Raw genomic sequence first — 14,420 nt, forward strand, 5'->3', positions numbered from 1 at the left:
TATAATAAGGTTTTTGGATTGTTGGAAATATGAGCAATTTACCAAATGCTTTTATTAACAGAAATACTAGATAAAGCATGACTAATATAGGAGTAACTCATAAAAAAGACTTGTCTTCTTTTATTTAAAAGAAAACAAAAGATGATTTCTTAGCATAATATGTCTCATCACATTTTTAGGAATAGCTAGTTATTGAACATAAGGCTAAAAGATGACCCATTATAGACATTTTTTTATCATCTCTAAATTACATGCAAGATCTAAGCTAAGACTATCTTATCAACCATACAAGGTGTACTTTGTTGTACATTTTTTTATCATCTCTAAATTGCATGTACAATGATGCTATTGGACTAATATTTGGCAATACCACGACTTGCCAAATATTTGCAACTTTATGTGAGATAGGCAAGACAACTTGATAACCAACCAATTAGTAGCTAATATTTGGCACAATGCCAAACATTGGCATGCCAATTTTTGACACCAAACCAATTATGCTCTGTCTCTTCCATCCCCTCTTAAATGCCACGTTTTAGGTTCTGCGACACTTAAATACGGCGGTTAAAAACCGTTGAGATCGGCCTAGGGGCTAGGGCAGGCTGTAGGACATGCAGGGACAGTGCTACAGTCTACTGTCTACAGATCAGTCCCAGTCTGTGGGCAACGACACCAGCCTGGTAGTATAGCCTATGCCCCACGCGGACCCAGCCCCGCCGCCCTCACGCGCCTCCACGTCGGGATGCCTGCAGTCACAGTAGCCATGTGTGAACCTCGACGAGCCAAGTGCAAGTGGGCACCGTGATGAACAAAAGCCAGGAAGGAAGCTCGCTGCTGCTAGCTGACTCGTCGCGCCGCGCGTTCGAGCCAGGTAGGTGCCCTTTCCACCCGCCGACCGACCGCGACGCCCCGCCACTGAACTGAAGCTCCAGCGTTTGTGGCCACTAACCAGGGGCATGGGCGCGTGCACCTCGCGTCGCTCCTTCGACGTGTAGCCGTCTCGGCATGGCGCGCGCGTCGTCGGGTCATGCACGCGCGCTTTTGGTTCGTCCTCTCGACCTATCGGGGACGCGGACGCGCGCGCTCCGCGCCGACCCGTAGCATCGCGAGCCGATCGGCAACCGCGCGTGCCTAGCTGCTAAGAGCATTCTCTCTCTGGTACTTTTACTCTGCGTATAAGATTTGTGTAAGTCAAATTTTACAAAGTTTGATTAAATTTATATTAAAAAATATCAACATGTACAATACCAAAAATATATTCTACGTTCTATGAAACTACATTTCATAGTGAATATAACAATATCGATTTGTAGTTGTGAATGTTGATATTTCTTTTATAAGTTTGATCAAAGTAGATAGACTTTGACTATATGCAGACTAAAAAGAACCGGAGGGAGTATATAGCCGAGGCGCCCGGAACCGGCCTCAAACGCCCGGTGGCACGTCCAGTCAATAACCGGTCATGAAAATTTGACCCAGACGGACGTCTCAAACGGGTCTCAAACGTCCGGACTGACCAACACCCCTTATATCTAGCCCAAATATAGGGCGGATATGGGGCGCTCGGGCGCGCCCGTCACGTCGGACTAACGACGGAGTCCCACACGGAAACGCTCGAAAACCCGGCGGTCCAAAGCTCGTCTTCTCCGTCGGACCGATGTCACCGCGTGACGCCGCTCCGGCAGGCCGCATAGTGCCTAGCCCGACTATCTAAGTTGACCGCCGGCACCGGAACCCTACCAACACATTTTCCTCCACTTGTCTGCTGTCGCCGCCACTTTCCACTCCCCGTCCGCCTAGTAGCCATGCCTCCACGCCGTCAGGTGAAGAGCCACCCATTTCCAACCCCGGAGCGCTGACTGGAGCTCCTGGAGCATATCCGGGCAAGGCGCGAATCCCGGATCGCAGCGGGGCTACCTCCGGATGCAGTGGATCCGAAGAAGGAGGAGGAAGAGTAGGAGGATGTGGGGGGGGGGGGGGCGCTGGCGACACAGATCTACAGGCGGAGCAGTACGCCATCCTTGATTCCCTTCGCTCGGAGTCGGCTGCAGAGGCTAGACGTCGTCGCCGGTAGCAGGTGAGGCCGCGGAGGAGGCGGAGATGCTCGCCTACATGTATGAGATTGAGCAGGAGGAGGATGAGCCGGAGCCCTCCTACGCGCCCGTTCAGCCCAGCGCACGACACGGGCGTTATGAACATCTCCGACAATGAAGATCAGTTAGGACAGTACGTAGTATGTAGTATAAGTAGGATTTTTTTTAAATGCTTTCTATAAATTGAAGGATTGAAATATGAAAGACTTGTATATAGAGTGACTAATTTAAGACGTAACTGATCACTGTTTGCGGACGTGTTCAGTCATGTTCTATGGCATTTGAGGGACCAAATTTGCAGTAGATGCTCTAATTACTACCGTCTCTACTACGGCGCGCTAAACGCGCACCCGTAACCATAAGCCCATGCATGGGGCGCGCGCCCGCGTGCCGGCCGGCCTGCACGCCTCGCCGCTGGCTACTCCCTACGTCCAACAGCACTACTATCAACCTTGCACCGTGCACCATTCATGTGCATGCATTCATGCATGTGCGCAACTGACACGCGGAGACGTACTACTCCTACGATGCATGGTAATTATCGACCCGGCCGGTACTTGCTCCCCTTTTTGACCCGCCGGCCCATACACGAAGGCTCTCTTCACATGCATGCGAATGCGACCACGACCCTCGAGCTCGGCCGGAATGTTTTCCCTTGGACTCGTGCTGGGACACGAGAATATTCGCAGGCTTTCGGGTACAGATGCAAGTGCATCAAGTCAATCAACTTGCAAGGGAGAGCGTACGACCTTCTTTTGGGGATCCCTAAACAATGGGCCCCCGGGCTTGCGCGCCATACAAGTGTCCCCCAGCTCTTGACTACTCGCCTCGCTTACCGTCGTGTCTTTCCAATAAAGTATCCCTTCCTGCGCTGCTCATTATATTACCTCGATCATGCACAAATTAAGAATTGGATGACACTGTTAGAATTAGTTGTTGTATATGGATAGAATTCTCTTTAAACCGTAAACCTATTCTATCTCTTCTTTTGTTTCCACCTCTCCCGAGTATATCTCTGTAAACCGATCGATCTAGCCTCGATCCAAACTTGTAAGCCACGGCATATGTTTCATATAATGCAATGCGGCCCGAGCAAAGGGTTCTACTCTTCCCATAATATTTTGACATGGTATCAGAGCTTCTTCCTCAACAAAAACGCATCTAGCTACCTTCCTCCATCGAGAGCATGTCTACCACCTCCGCCGCCATGTCGCCCAGCACCATGGGTGCACTTTCCACCACCTCCTCCTCCACCTTCGCCTCCTCATCCACCACCACCACCACCGCATCCCTTGGATCACCACCACAGGAGAAGCTGACGAGGGGGAATTTTCTTCTCTGGAAGGCCGTCGTGCTGCCGCAGATCAAAGGGGCACAAATGGAGCATCATCTCGACGAGAAGAGCCCGGCACCGCCGCCCACCCTCACCATTACCAAGGACGGCAAAGAAGAGCAGATCGCCAACTTTGCAAACACCCTCTGGTATGCACAACAACAGCAACTTCAAGGATATTTGATGGGCTCTCTTTCCCGCGATATTCTTGCACAGGTCGCCACGTTACAGACGCCGGCCGAAGTTTGGCATGCCATCCATGCCATGTTTGCTCCTCAGAGTCAAGCTCAAGCCATAAATACCCGCATCGAGCTGACCAATCTTCAGAAAGGTAATATGACAATGGCTGAATACCTTGGAAAAATTAAAAGTCTTACAGATGAAGTTGCCTGCACCGCCGCCGCGCTCTCCGATCTGGCACACGTCTTGTTGCTGCAGCTATGCGCGAGCAAGGGGGCGATGGCGTGTGGTATGTAGACTCTGGTGCAACCGACCACGTCACTGGTGAACTAGAGCAACTCGCCCTCCGGGAGAAATACCTTGGCAACGATCAGATTCACACTGCAAGTGGTGGAGGTATGGATATTCAACACATCGGTCAAGCTTTTATTAATTCTCCTACTCTTAAACGTGATCTTGTTCTAAACGATGTCCTTCATGTTCCACAAGCTGATAAAAACCTTGCCTCTATGTCTCGCTTAGCCACCGATAAAAATGTCTTCTTTGAAACTCATCCTCGCTACTTTTTTATAAAGGATCGGGCAACGAGGGAACTTCTACATCACGGTAGATGCATTGGAGGGCTCTACCCCATCTCATCCGGAGTTTTCAATCACAGACGTCGTCATGCTTGTTCTGTCATCAAGCCCTCCTTGGCACGGTGGCATCAAAGATTAGGACACCCATCATCAGTCATAGTCAAGCAAGTAGTTAATAAAGGCAATTTGCCCTTGTCATATAGCCAATCCAGTGAGTCTGTTTGTGAAGCTTGTCAGTGTGCCAACAGTCATCAACTCCGCTATCCTAGGTCAAACAGTGTGTCTCATGCTCCTTTAGAGCTTATTTTCAGTGATGTATGGGGTCATGCTAGAGATTCTTTTGGAAGAAAAAAAATATTATGTCAGTTTCATTGATGATTTTAGCAAGTTTACTTGGATTTACTTGTTAAAGCACAAATCTGAAGTTTTTTCTGTGTTTCAAGAATTCCAAAAGCTTGTTGAAAGGCACTTTAACAGGAAAATCTTGGCAGTCCAAAGTGACTGGGGAAGGGAGTATGAAAAGCTCAACTCTTTTTTCCGTAGCATAGGTATTGAACATCATGTCTCTTGCCCTTATGCTCATCAGCAAAACGGCTCTGCTGAGAGAAAACATCGCCACATTGTTGAAGTTGGTCTTTCCCTCCTTGCACATGCCTCCATGCCTCTCAAATATTGGGATGAAGCATTTATTGCAGCCACCTATCTTATCAATCGTCTTCCGAGTAAAGTCATTGGTAATTCCACTCCATTAGAGCGATTATATCATCAAACACCTGACTATAACGTTCTTAAAAAATTTTGGGTGTGCTTGCTACCCAAATTTGTGTCCATACAATCGCCACAAGCTCGAGTTTCGATCCATCCAATGTGTTTTTCTTGGCTATAGTAATCTCCACAAAGGGTACAAATGCTTAGAGATTGCCACTGGCCGTATCTACATCTCTAGAGACGTTGTTTTTGATGAAACTCTCTTTCCGTTTGCCAAACTTCACCCAAATGCTGGAGCTCTCCTACGTGCTGAAATAGCCCTTCTTCCAGATCACGGGGGAGAATTATATAAAGCTGATCCTGTGAAGAATTCCATAAAAAATTCGGATTCTAGTGATATTTGTGCATATTCGGGTCATGATTTCATGTATGCAGAAACAGACAAAGAAGGCGCTGGATCTCATGCAGATTCAGGTGGCAGCGGCGCAGATTTGGATGGCAGCGGCGTCCGATCCGAGGCGGATCCCTGCGCCAGTCCCGCTGTCCCCAGCGCCGCGCGATCCAAGGACGATCGCGGGCATACGCATGTAGCCAATCGCGGTGGGGCGGCTGACAGGCCCGACCGCGTGGAGCCCACCGTTTCAGCCACGCTGGTGGCCGACAGCCCGCATGCAGCGGGGCCCGATGCTGAGCCCACCTTGTCAGGAGTGGACGGGGGCGAATCCCCTCGCGCCACCAACCCGTGGACCGACAGCAGGATGCCTGGCACGCCTGCGTCGCGATCTATCTCGGATCAGGAGTCGGATCGGGAACCTGCGGCTGTCTCGGTTGCAGCTGACCTCACAGGATCTTCTGTGGCGCAACCAACAGCGACTGCAGCACTGGGATCTTCTGTGCCAACTTCACCAACAGCAGCTCCGCGACGCCATACACGATCTCAGTCAGGTATTATCAAGGCAAAAGAATATACTGATGGTACTGTAAGGTATGACAGGGTCAAAAGAGCTTTCCTCAGTAGTTTTGGTGAACCAACCCACTTGCATGATGCACTTAATCATAAAGAATGGAAGGAGGCTATGGATAGTGAATACAATGCACTCATGAAAAACAAAACCTGGCACTTAGTACCACCAAGGAAGGGAAATAATGTTATAGATTGTAAATGGGTATACAAGATCAAGAGAAAATCTGATGGCAGTATAGACAGGTACAAGGCTAGATTAGTTGCTAAAGGATTTAAACAAAGGTTTGGCATTGATTATGAAGATACCTTTAGTCCTGTTGTTAAGGTAGCTACTATTCGGCTTGTGTTGTCTATTGCTATTTTCAGAGGTTGGAGTCTACGGCAGCTGGACGTTCAGAACGCGTTTCTTCATGGTGTTCTTGAGGAAAAAGTGTTCATGCAGCAACCACCAGGATATGAGAACCAAGGCACACCACATTATGTCTGTAAGTTGGATAAAGCTTTATATGGGTTGAAACAGGCCCCTAGAGCTTGGTACTCAAGATTGAGCATGCAGTTACAACAACTTGGATTTACACCATCAAAAGCAGATACATCTCTGTTCTTTTACAAAAAAGGCAATATCACTATATTTGTGCTTGTTTATGTTGATGATATAATTGTTGCTAGTTCAAGTTCAGATGCCACCACTTGTTTGCTTAAGGATCTGAAATTGGAGTTTGCTCTTAAGGATCTAGGTGATCTTCACTATTTTTTTGGAATAGAGGTTAAACAGGTAAAGGATGGCATACTTCTCACACAGGAAAAATATACTACAGATATTCTCAGAAGAGTGGGATTGGAGAATTGTAAACCTATGAGCACACCAATCTCAACCTCAGAAAAACTTACAGTTGAAAGTGGAGATGTGCTTGGACCAGAGGATGCAACAAATTACAGAAGTGTTGTAGGTGCTTTACAATATTTGACTCTTACACGGCCTGACATTTCTTACTCTGTGAACAAAGTATGTCAATATTTACATGCACCTAGAACTACTCATTGGACTGCAGTCAAGAGAATTTTGAGATATCTTAAGTTTTCAGAGGGACTTGGGCTTCATATTACCAGGTCTTCATCCATGCTTGTTACTGCATACCCTGATGCAGACTGGGCAGGTTGTCCTGATGACAGAAGATCCACAGGTGGTTTTGCTGTGTTTCTGGGAACAAACCTTGTATCATGGAGTGCAAGGAAACAGGCTACAGTCTCAAGATCTAGCACTGAGGCTGAGTATAAAGCTTTGGCTAATGCAACAGCTGAGGTAATGTGGATACAGACTTTACTTTATGAACTTGGAATTAAAGCTCCACAAGCTGCTAGGCTATGGTGTGATAATATTGGTGCCACTTATCTTTCAGCTAATCCTGTTTTCCATGCACGAACCAAACATATTGAAGTTGATTTTCACTTTGTCAGAGAAAGAGTAGCTCGAAAGCTACTTGACATTCGGTTCATACCCACAGGAGATCAACTTGCTGATGGCTTTACAAAACCACTCACCGTGAGACGGCTAGATGAGTTCAAGTACAATCTTAACCTTGGCAAAGTTTCATGAGGTTTAGATTGAGGGGGAGTGTTAGAATTAGTTGTTGTATAGGGATAGAATTCTCTTTAAACTGTAAACCTATTCTATCTCTTCTTCTGTTTCCACCTCTCCCGAGTATATCTCTGTAAACCGATCGATCTAGCCTCGATCCAAACTTGTAAGCCACGGCATATGTTCCATATAATGCAATGCGGCCTGAGCAAAGGGTTCTACGCTTCCCATAATATTTTGACAGACACAACGGCCCACGACAAGTGCTCGAGCCATGTCTCCATACATGCATGTTTTTTTACTTTGTTTGAAGAACAGCAAGTTTTGTGAGAAAGGTGAACTTCTTCTTCCTCAAGAAATTCTGCGTGTCGCTTTTGTCTCTCTCCTCCTTGGCCGGGCTACCTCACAAAGCTGGCTAGCTACCCATGCATGGTGTGTCGTCTATGTGAGGACACAGGGAGAAGGGGCACCTCTCTCTCTCTCTCTCTCTCTCTCTCTCTCTCTCTCTCTCTCTCTCTCCGCGAATGAGACGGCATTGTTATTGTCGTCATGTTAATTGTCAAGATTCGAGACGTCAATGATAAATTAGCAGTTTTTCTTGAACTCATCTAGATGAGACATAATTTGGTCTCATTCATCTTTTATAGCCATTGGATGTGATGCTATAAGATACGTGTGTGCTGATGTGGGTTGTATCTGTTCTTGTTTTCCAGGTGAATGAGATCAAATTATATCTCATCTAGATAAGTTCTAGGTACTCCCATAAATTAGATACGGCATTATGTATCAGTTTTCAAACCTCCGACAGATCAGCAATACGTGCATAGAGCAACATTACGACGACAGTTGTTGCTTCGGTGAATATACTAGTTAAACTTCAAGATCTGGCCGGAGAAGTGAACGCGGTACTTTCCTCGTCGCCTACTAGCTCAGGGGTTCAATGCATGCGCTACGTACCGACACAACACGTACTACTCCACTAGTTTGTATTCAGTTCCTGTCATGAGTCATCACGTACGTGTCGACGGTGATGGGTAGCTAGCTCCCCTTCGATCTCGAGGTCTCGAGACTCGTTTGGTGTGTGCATTTTGTCGGTGGGTGTGTCCTCTACGCTTCAGAAAGATATCTTTGTCTTCTTTATATATCTGGCTAAGCTAGCTAGTGTACATGTGTGAGAAGGAAGAGATTGCCAACTGACTAAAGCTACATGGTGCATGGGGAGTTGGGGTTAAACAAAACTAACAAATTGTAGTGTAATGATGTGACGGATTACCTCTCTTGCTGTAGTTTCATTTTCTCTTCTTCTTTCTGAAGACATGACGGAAGTTTATATATATGATCATGGAGAATATTTCTAGATGCCCGAGATTGAACGAAGAACTAAGCCACTTTCTCCTTCCCGGGGGCGGTTTGCCTACATGGCGATGGCTTGTGAGGTTGGCGAACATGCGTACGGCGGCTTTGACCACCCGGCCGGCGTACAACATAGGGTGAGAATAGTTTACGTCAAAATCACATCCAGGACCATGAAGCGTGCATGCATGCACTGATAGCACGTTGAGATCTCTAGCACGTTCCCTTGCAGCTTAGAATCTTGCCGGCAACTGAGAGGAGGCGCGCAAGCGCAAGGCATGCGCTGTCAAGAATCTTGTAGGCCCACAAGGAATATACACCCACTATACTTGTTTTCCGTGCTGGTTCGGTCCAAGTTGATAAGAAAACACACTGTTTGATCGGTGCATACTACTTGTAGGCCAAGAAAGAACGAATGCGATATTGGCGTGCAAGCCAGCTGTTCATCAGATCTCTCCAGTGCGTGTCGATCAACGACGACGCATGATGCATGGATTCACACGATCGTGCAGTTCCAAGTGCTGCCTAGCTGTTCTCATCGATGCATGGGTGTCAGGGCCTGTCCCTGCCACCTTGCTCATGATCAACGACAAAGATTTTCTGTTCCACAAATCCAATTCTGCTACGATACGGTCAGCCGGGTCGGGGTCTTGGCAGCTGTAGATGCATGCACGGTTGTATATACAGTATGAAAATGACTCACTCCAAGCTGTGTCTGTTAGTATTACTCCATTCATGTGTGCTTTCGCTGTTCAGCGAAGAGAAATAACGTTTAAGAAGCAAACCAAAAGGTACGACTTTAGAGAGTCCTCTCCGAGCTTGGAGTGACTCACTCCAAGCAAGCATATGGTCGGATTCATGTGGAGTGAGTCAGTAGACTTTGGACGACTTTAGAGAGTCCTCTCTGAGCGCTGCAATACAAAAGGGTACGTGTGGACCTCCCCGGCCATGTGGTCAACTAGAGGAAATGTCGACATATAAGGCAACTTCACATGCGATTACAATAAAGCACGCCTCCCTGGCTCCGAAGTCTAAAGTTTTGGCACGGCCCCTGGACGTACATGCACATATATGCATTTTGTTGTGTGTGGTGTGCGTGGGAGCCGACGACCCAATTAACTATAGTAGTGAAACTTTGACGAGAGAATCTTCGAAACCGATGTCACTTGAATAATGCCTGTGAAATGGTCGTGAAACCTCTACATGTACTCCAACCTATACGTTTAGTAAGTTTGGACTTTGGAGTACCAAAATGCCGACGAACGATGAGATTATTTTACATCGGTAGCCACGAGGTGTGTAGAAGTTTAGCAATGCAAGAAGTAACTTCTGACTTGTACGACGTTAAAAACAGAAGAAAAATAAATAGTGCTAATCAAGGTTTTCCGTTCTTTATCTTTTCCTGGATGTGTCAACACCTGAAGACCTCCATCATGAGGGGCCAATAGCTCCTGTGCGACGTTTTTGAGGTGAATTGGAAGGAGTGCGACGTTGTTCGAGCAAATGGCTGTGGTGCGACAATTTTGAGCAGGCAAATAACCCACGCACGACATGGCTGTTAAATGTGGTTAAATTGGTCGTCAACCAAGCCCGTCCGTTTATGTTAGGACATGTGGGTCCAACTTAATTGTTCCTCAAAACAGCTGACCGTGCCCTGCCGCCCGACCGTGCCGGGCCCGCCACTCTGCCCCCCTTCTTCTCCGGTGGCGGCGGATCTTGCGTTCTCGGTGGCGGCGGAGGAGCCCTCGTTCTCAACGGCGGCAGAGCCTTCGTCCTCAGAAAATGGTGAGTGAATTCAAACCCTAGTCGCCCTCCCGTTCCTCTCTCCGGCCCGTAGATCTTAGCTCGTTTCCTCTGTTTTCTCTTGCGGAATCGATAGGTTGTGAGGGGAGCCCGTGGGCATACTGAGATGGAGCCGCCAGATTCAATTTCGAATAGGTAATGCGCCTCTCTCCGATCCAATTTTGCATGCAATTAGGGGGTGGCCTCGTCTGCTTTTTCTCACGGGCTCACACTGTCCGCCACTGACAGAGGGGATGCTGCCGCTCGGACCTTCGAATTGACAGTCAATTTCTTTCCATCAAAGGCAAAATTAGTTGATGGTAGCATACAGAACATTGACAGAGACACTATTGTTAAATGGGAGGTTGAGTTTACAGAGATTGATCCACAAGTTCTACAGAACATGGGAGAGACGGCAGTGAAGAAATGGGTGGAAAAAATTGGCGAGAATATTGTTTGGGGTCCAGAGCAAGAAGTATCACTGTTGCGGTTTGATGATTGGAAAGGAGAGTATGTGAGAACAGAAGATGGTGAACAGATTGTTGAAGAAATCGATCGGCAAAACGGCTGGACAAGCAAACGGGCTAAATTTTTTGCTGAGCTCGTTGATCTGAACAATTTTTCGAAGGTTGGATATGTGCCATCACAATTGGCTGCGCAGATGGTAGATGATGATTGGGCTACACAGAGGCCATTGATTCCCATGTGTACTGAACTTACAGTAATACCCGAAGAGGGACATGTGACTGGAACTGAAACTGAAACTGCAGCAACTATTGATTGGAATGTAGTTGAATTAGATGAGCCTACTGATTTGGTCATTGCACCAATGCCTGACATTGAGATGGCCAAACTTTTTGGCATTCCAGTCGATGACAGAGATAAGCAGGAGAGGGGTTGGATATGTGCCATCACAATTGGCTGCGCAGATGGTAGATGATGATTGGGCTACACAGAGGCCATTGATTCCCATGTGTACTGAACTTACAGTAATACCCGAAGAGGGACATGTGACTGGAACTGAAACTGAAACTGCAGCAACTATTGATTGGAATGTAGTTGAATTAGATGAGCCTACTGATTTGGTCATTGCACCAATGCCTGACATTGAGATGGCCAAACTTTTTGGCATTCCAGTCGATGACAGAGATAAGCAGGAGAGGGGTGAATCTAGTTTGCCTGCTAATGAAGAAGTAGATGGACAGTTGATGGAACAAGCTGCAGATGAGGTAGATGATGCACATGATGATGAGCTGGTGCATGTGTATGACAAAGAAAACCCTGTCATTGAAGTAGGCAAGTTGTTCCCAAGCATGAAGGAGTTTAGAATGTGTTTCAAGACTTATGCAGTGAAACATGAGTTTGATGCCAAGACTGTTTGGACTGATAGAAAGAAGTTTTATGCGAGGTGCAGAGGATTTGATGGTAGTGTGAAGCCTTGCAAGTGGTACATATCTGCTAGACTGCAACCTGATGGAAGTACTGTCAGGGTTAAACCAATCCCCAATCAACATACTTGTATTACAAGTTCACAGAGAGTATCAACCATGACATCACAACTTTGGGTTGCAGAAAAGATCACCCCAATTTTAGCCAAAACACCAAACACTACTGCGAAGAAACTCAAAGTAGACTTGGAAAAGATGTACCCCATTAAACTGAAATATACCACAGTGTGGAAGGCAAAACAAAGGGCAATGAAAAATTTATATGGTGATTGGGCAAATACATTTAGGATGCTTTACAACTTCAAAGCAGAGGTGGAAAAGAGGTCACCTGGCAGTGTTGTGGAGATAGATACAGAGGTATCGGCCAAAGGTGAAGTCAAGTTCTCCAAGTTTTTTATGACTTTGAAGCCTTGCATTGATGGGTTCAAAGCAGGGTGCCGTCCATATTTGAGCATAGACTCATCATTTTTGACAGGCAAGTGGAATGGTCAGTTGGCAGCATGCAATGCTCTAGATGGACACAACTGGATGTTTCCTATTGCTGTTGGCTTGTTTCAGTCAGAAACAGAGGCTTCATGGACATGGTTCATGATCCAGTTGAAAAGATGCCTAGGGCCAGTGTCACCTTTGGCTATGCACACAGATGCATGTAAGGGGCTTGAAAATTCAGTGAAAAATGTTTTCCCACATGCTGAGCAGAGGGAGTGCTTCGGTCATTTGTGGATGAATTTGATCAAAAAATTTAGAGGAGAAGAATTTGGGCGCATGTGGCCAGCAGCAAGATCTTACACTAGACAGACACACAAATATCATCTTGATAAGATAATGGCAGCATGTGATGAGTTTGGTCCATGGCTGAACACCTACCATTCTTTGTTATGGTATAGGTCAGCATTCAGCACTGCCATTAAGTGTGACCACATCAACAACAATTTGGCAGAGAGTTTCAACAACAAGGTGAAGGAGTTAAAAGATTTGCCTGTGCATGACATGGTTGATCAAATCAGGATCATGCTCATGCGGTTGTGGGAATTGAGAAGAAGGATAGGTGATTGTCTGCAAGGTGATAAGCTTCCAGCAGTGGTACAACAGGTGGTCAATAGGAGCAGATGTCTTTCACATTTGTTTGTTGAAAAATCTTCATCTTGGGGTGCTGAAGTTAGAGATAACAAAACTGGAAGGAGACATGTTGTTAACACTGAATTGCATGATTGCACTTGCCTCGAGTGGCAACACACTGGTAAACCATGTGAGCATGCCATTCTCTTCTTAGCATCCCAACCGAAGATAAACATGCACCCATATTTACATGAATATTATTCGGTAGCAAAATTCAAAGCTGCATATGCTACTCCAATTCCAGCACTTACAGATCAGTCTCAGTGGCCTGAAGTGGACATTGAATTTTCCATGTGTCCTCCCTTGATGAAAAGAAAGGCTGGCAGGCCTAAACAGAGTAGATTCAAGGCATGGTTTGAGAAAGGTGGGAGTAGTAAGAAGGGAAATAAAGATGGAAAGCCAAAAAGGGCCCAAAAAGGTAACAAAAACAGATGCAAGTTGTGCCAGGAACTTGGGCACAGAGTGGGATCTGTCAAATGCCGTTACACTCCTGATAAGCCAAAGTATGTCCTTGTTTATTTGTCTGTGTTTTGATTTGGTGCTTTTTTCCAATTACTATATCTATAACATTTTCCCAATGGCCAGGAGGAAGCGAGCAAGTCAGCCCCTTGTTGTTGAACAGTGTTGGCCAACAAAAAAAGCAAGAGTCAATGGCGGTAGAAAGAAGAGAAGTGTGCCTCAGCCTAAGCAGAGTGAAGAAAATCCTGCCACAGTCAACATTCAGACTGAAGAAACTGCTCTCGAGGTTGAAACTGAACCTGAGCGTGTCGAGGTTCAGACCGAAGAAACTGCTCTCGAGGTTGAAACTGAACCTGAGCGTGTCGAGGTTCAGACTGAAGAAATCCATGTTGAGGTACACACCGAAGAAACTGAAACTGCTGTCAACATTGAGACTGAAGACACTGATCACGAGGGTGTTGGCGAGGTGTTGAAAAGACCAGTGAAAAAAACCAAGATGATCAGTGAACTTGTGTGTGTAGTTGAACCAAAAACAAGAAGTGCTAAGGCGAAGAAGGGCACGCGACGTGGTAGGAAGAGGTAGAACAGAGAACAGTTTTGAAATTTGGGGCATGTAATAATATTTGTAACTTGGTGCGTACTGGTAGTCACTATGTATCCCGTATTTCTATTCGAACTTGTTTGTTGGTACCTTGTCTAAACCAGCCAAATAAAATTCAAATTTAAATTCAAATTTGGGCTCAAATTTGAATTAGGGATGGGGTATTGATGTTTTAATGCTATCTAAAGTACCTCAACTGAAATATGTTTGTTTGCTGATCATT

General features: G+C 46.2%; 1 protein-coding gene across 1 annotated transcript; it reads left to right on the top strand.

The window, feature by feature from the left end:
• The first annotated feature begins 3,300 nt into the window (after positions 1 to 3,300).
• On the top strand, positions 3,301 to 14,179 carry LOC147984209 (uncharacterized). Its single transcript, XM_087541008.1, has 10 exons — positions 3,301 to 3,895; positions 5,328 to 6,138; positions 6,223 to 6,341; positions 6,447 to 6,631; positions 6,738 to 6,802; positions 6,967 to 7,159; positions 10,668 to 10,726; positions 10,820 to 11,260; positions 11,529 to 13,640; positions 13,723 to 14,179. The coding sequence occupies exons 1-10, from the start codon at positions 3,301 to 3,303 to the stop codon at positions 14,177 to 14,179; spliced, it is 5,037 nt and encodes a 1,678-aa protein (XP_087397134.1).
• Positions 14,180 to 14,420: the final 241 nt, after the last annotated feature.

This window comes from Triticum urartu, chromosome 2A (assembly GCF_056163025.1).
Source record: "Triticum urartu cultivar PI428250 chromosome 2A, HENAU_Tu73, whole genome shotgun sequence".
NCBI lineage: Eukaryota > Viridiplantae > Streptophyta > Magnoliopsida > Poales > Poaceae > Triticum > Triticum urartu.

Bases quoted from the DNA above. Each gene is read 5' to 3' on its own strand.
- LOC147984209 (XM_087541008.1), top strand. From the start codon at position 3,301: ATGTCGCCCAGCACCATGGGTGCACTTTCCACCACCTCCTCCTCCACC. The intron at 6,632-6,737 runs GTAAAGGATGGC...TCTCAACCTCAG, and splicing joins TTGGAATAGAGGTTAAACAG to AAAAACTTACAGTTGAAAGT. The intron at 6,803-6,966 runs GTAGGTGCTTTA...TCATATTACCAG, and splicing joins CAACAAATTACAGAAGTGTT to GTCTTCATCCATGCTTGTTA.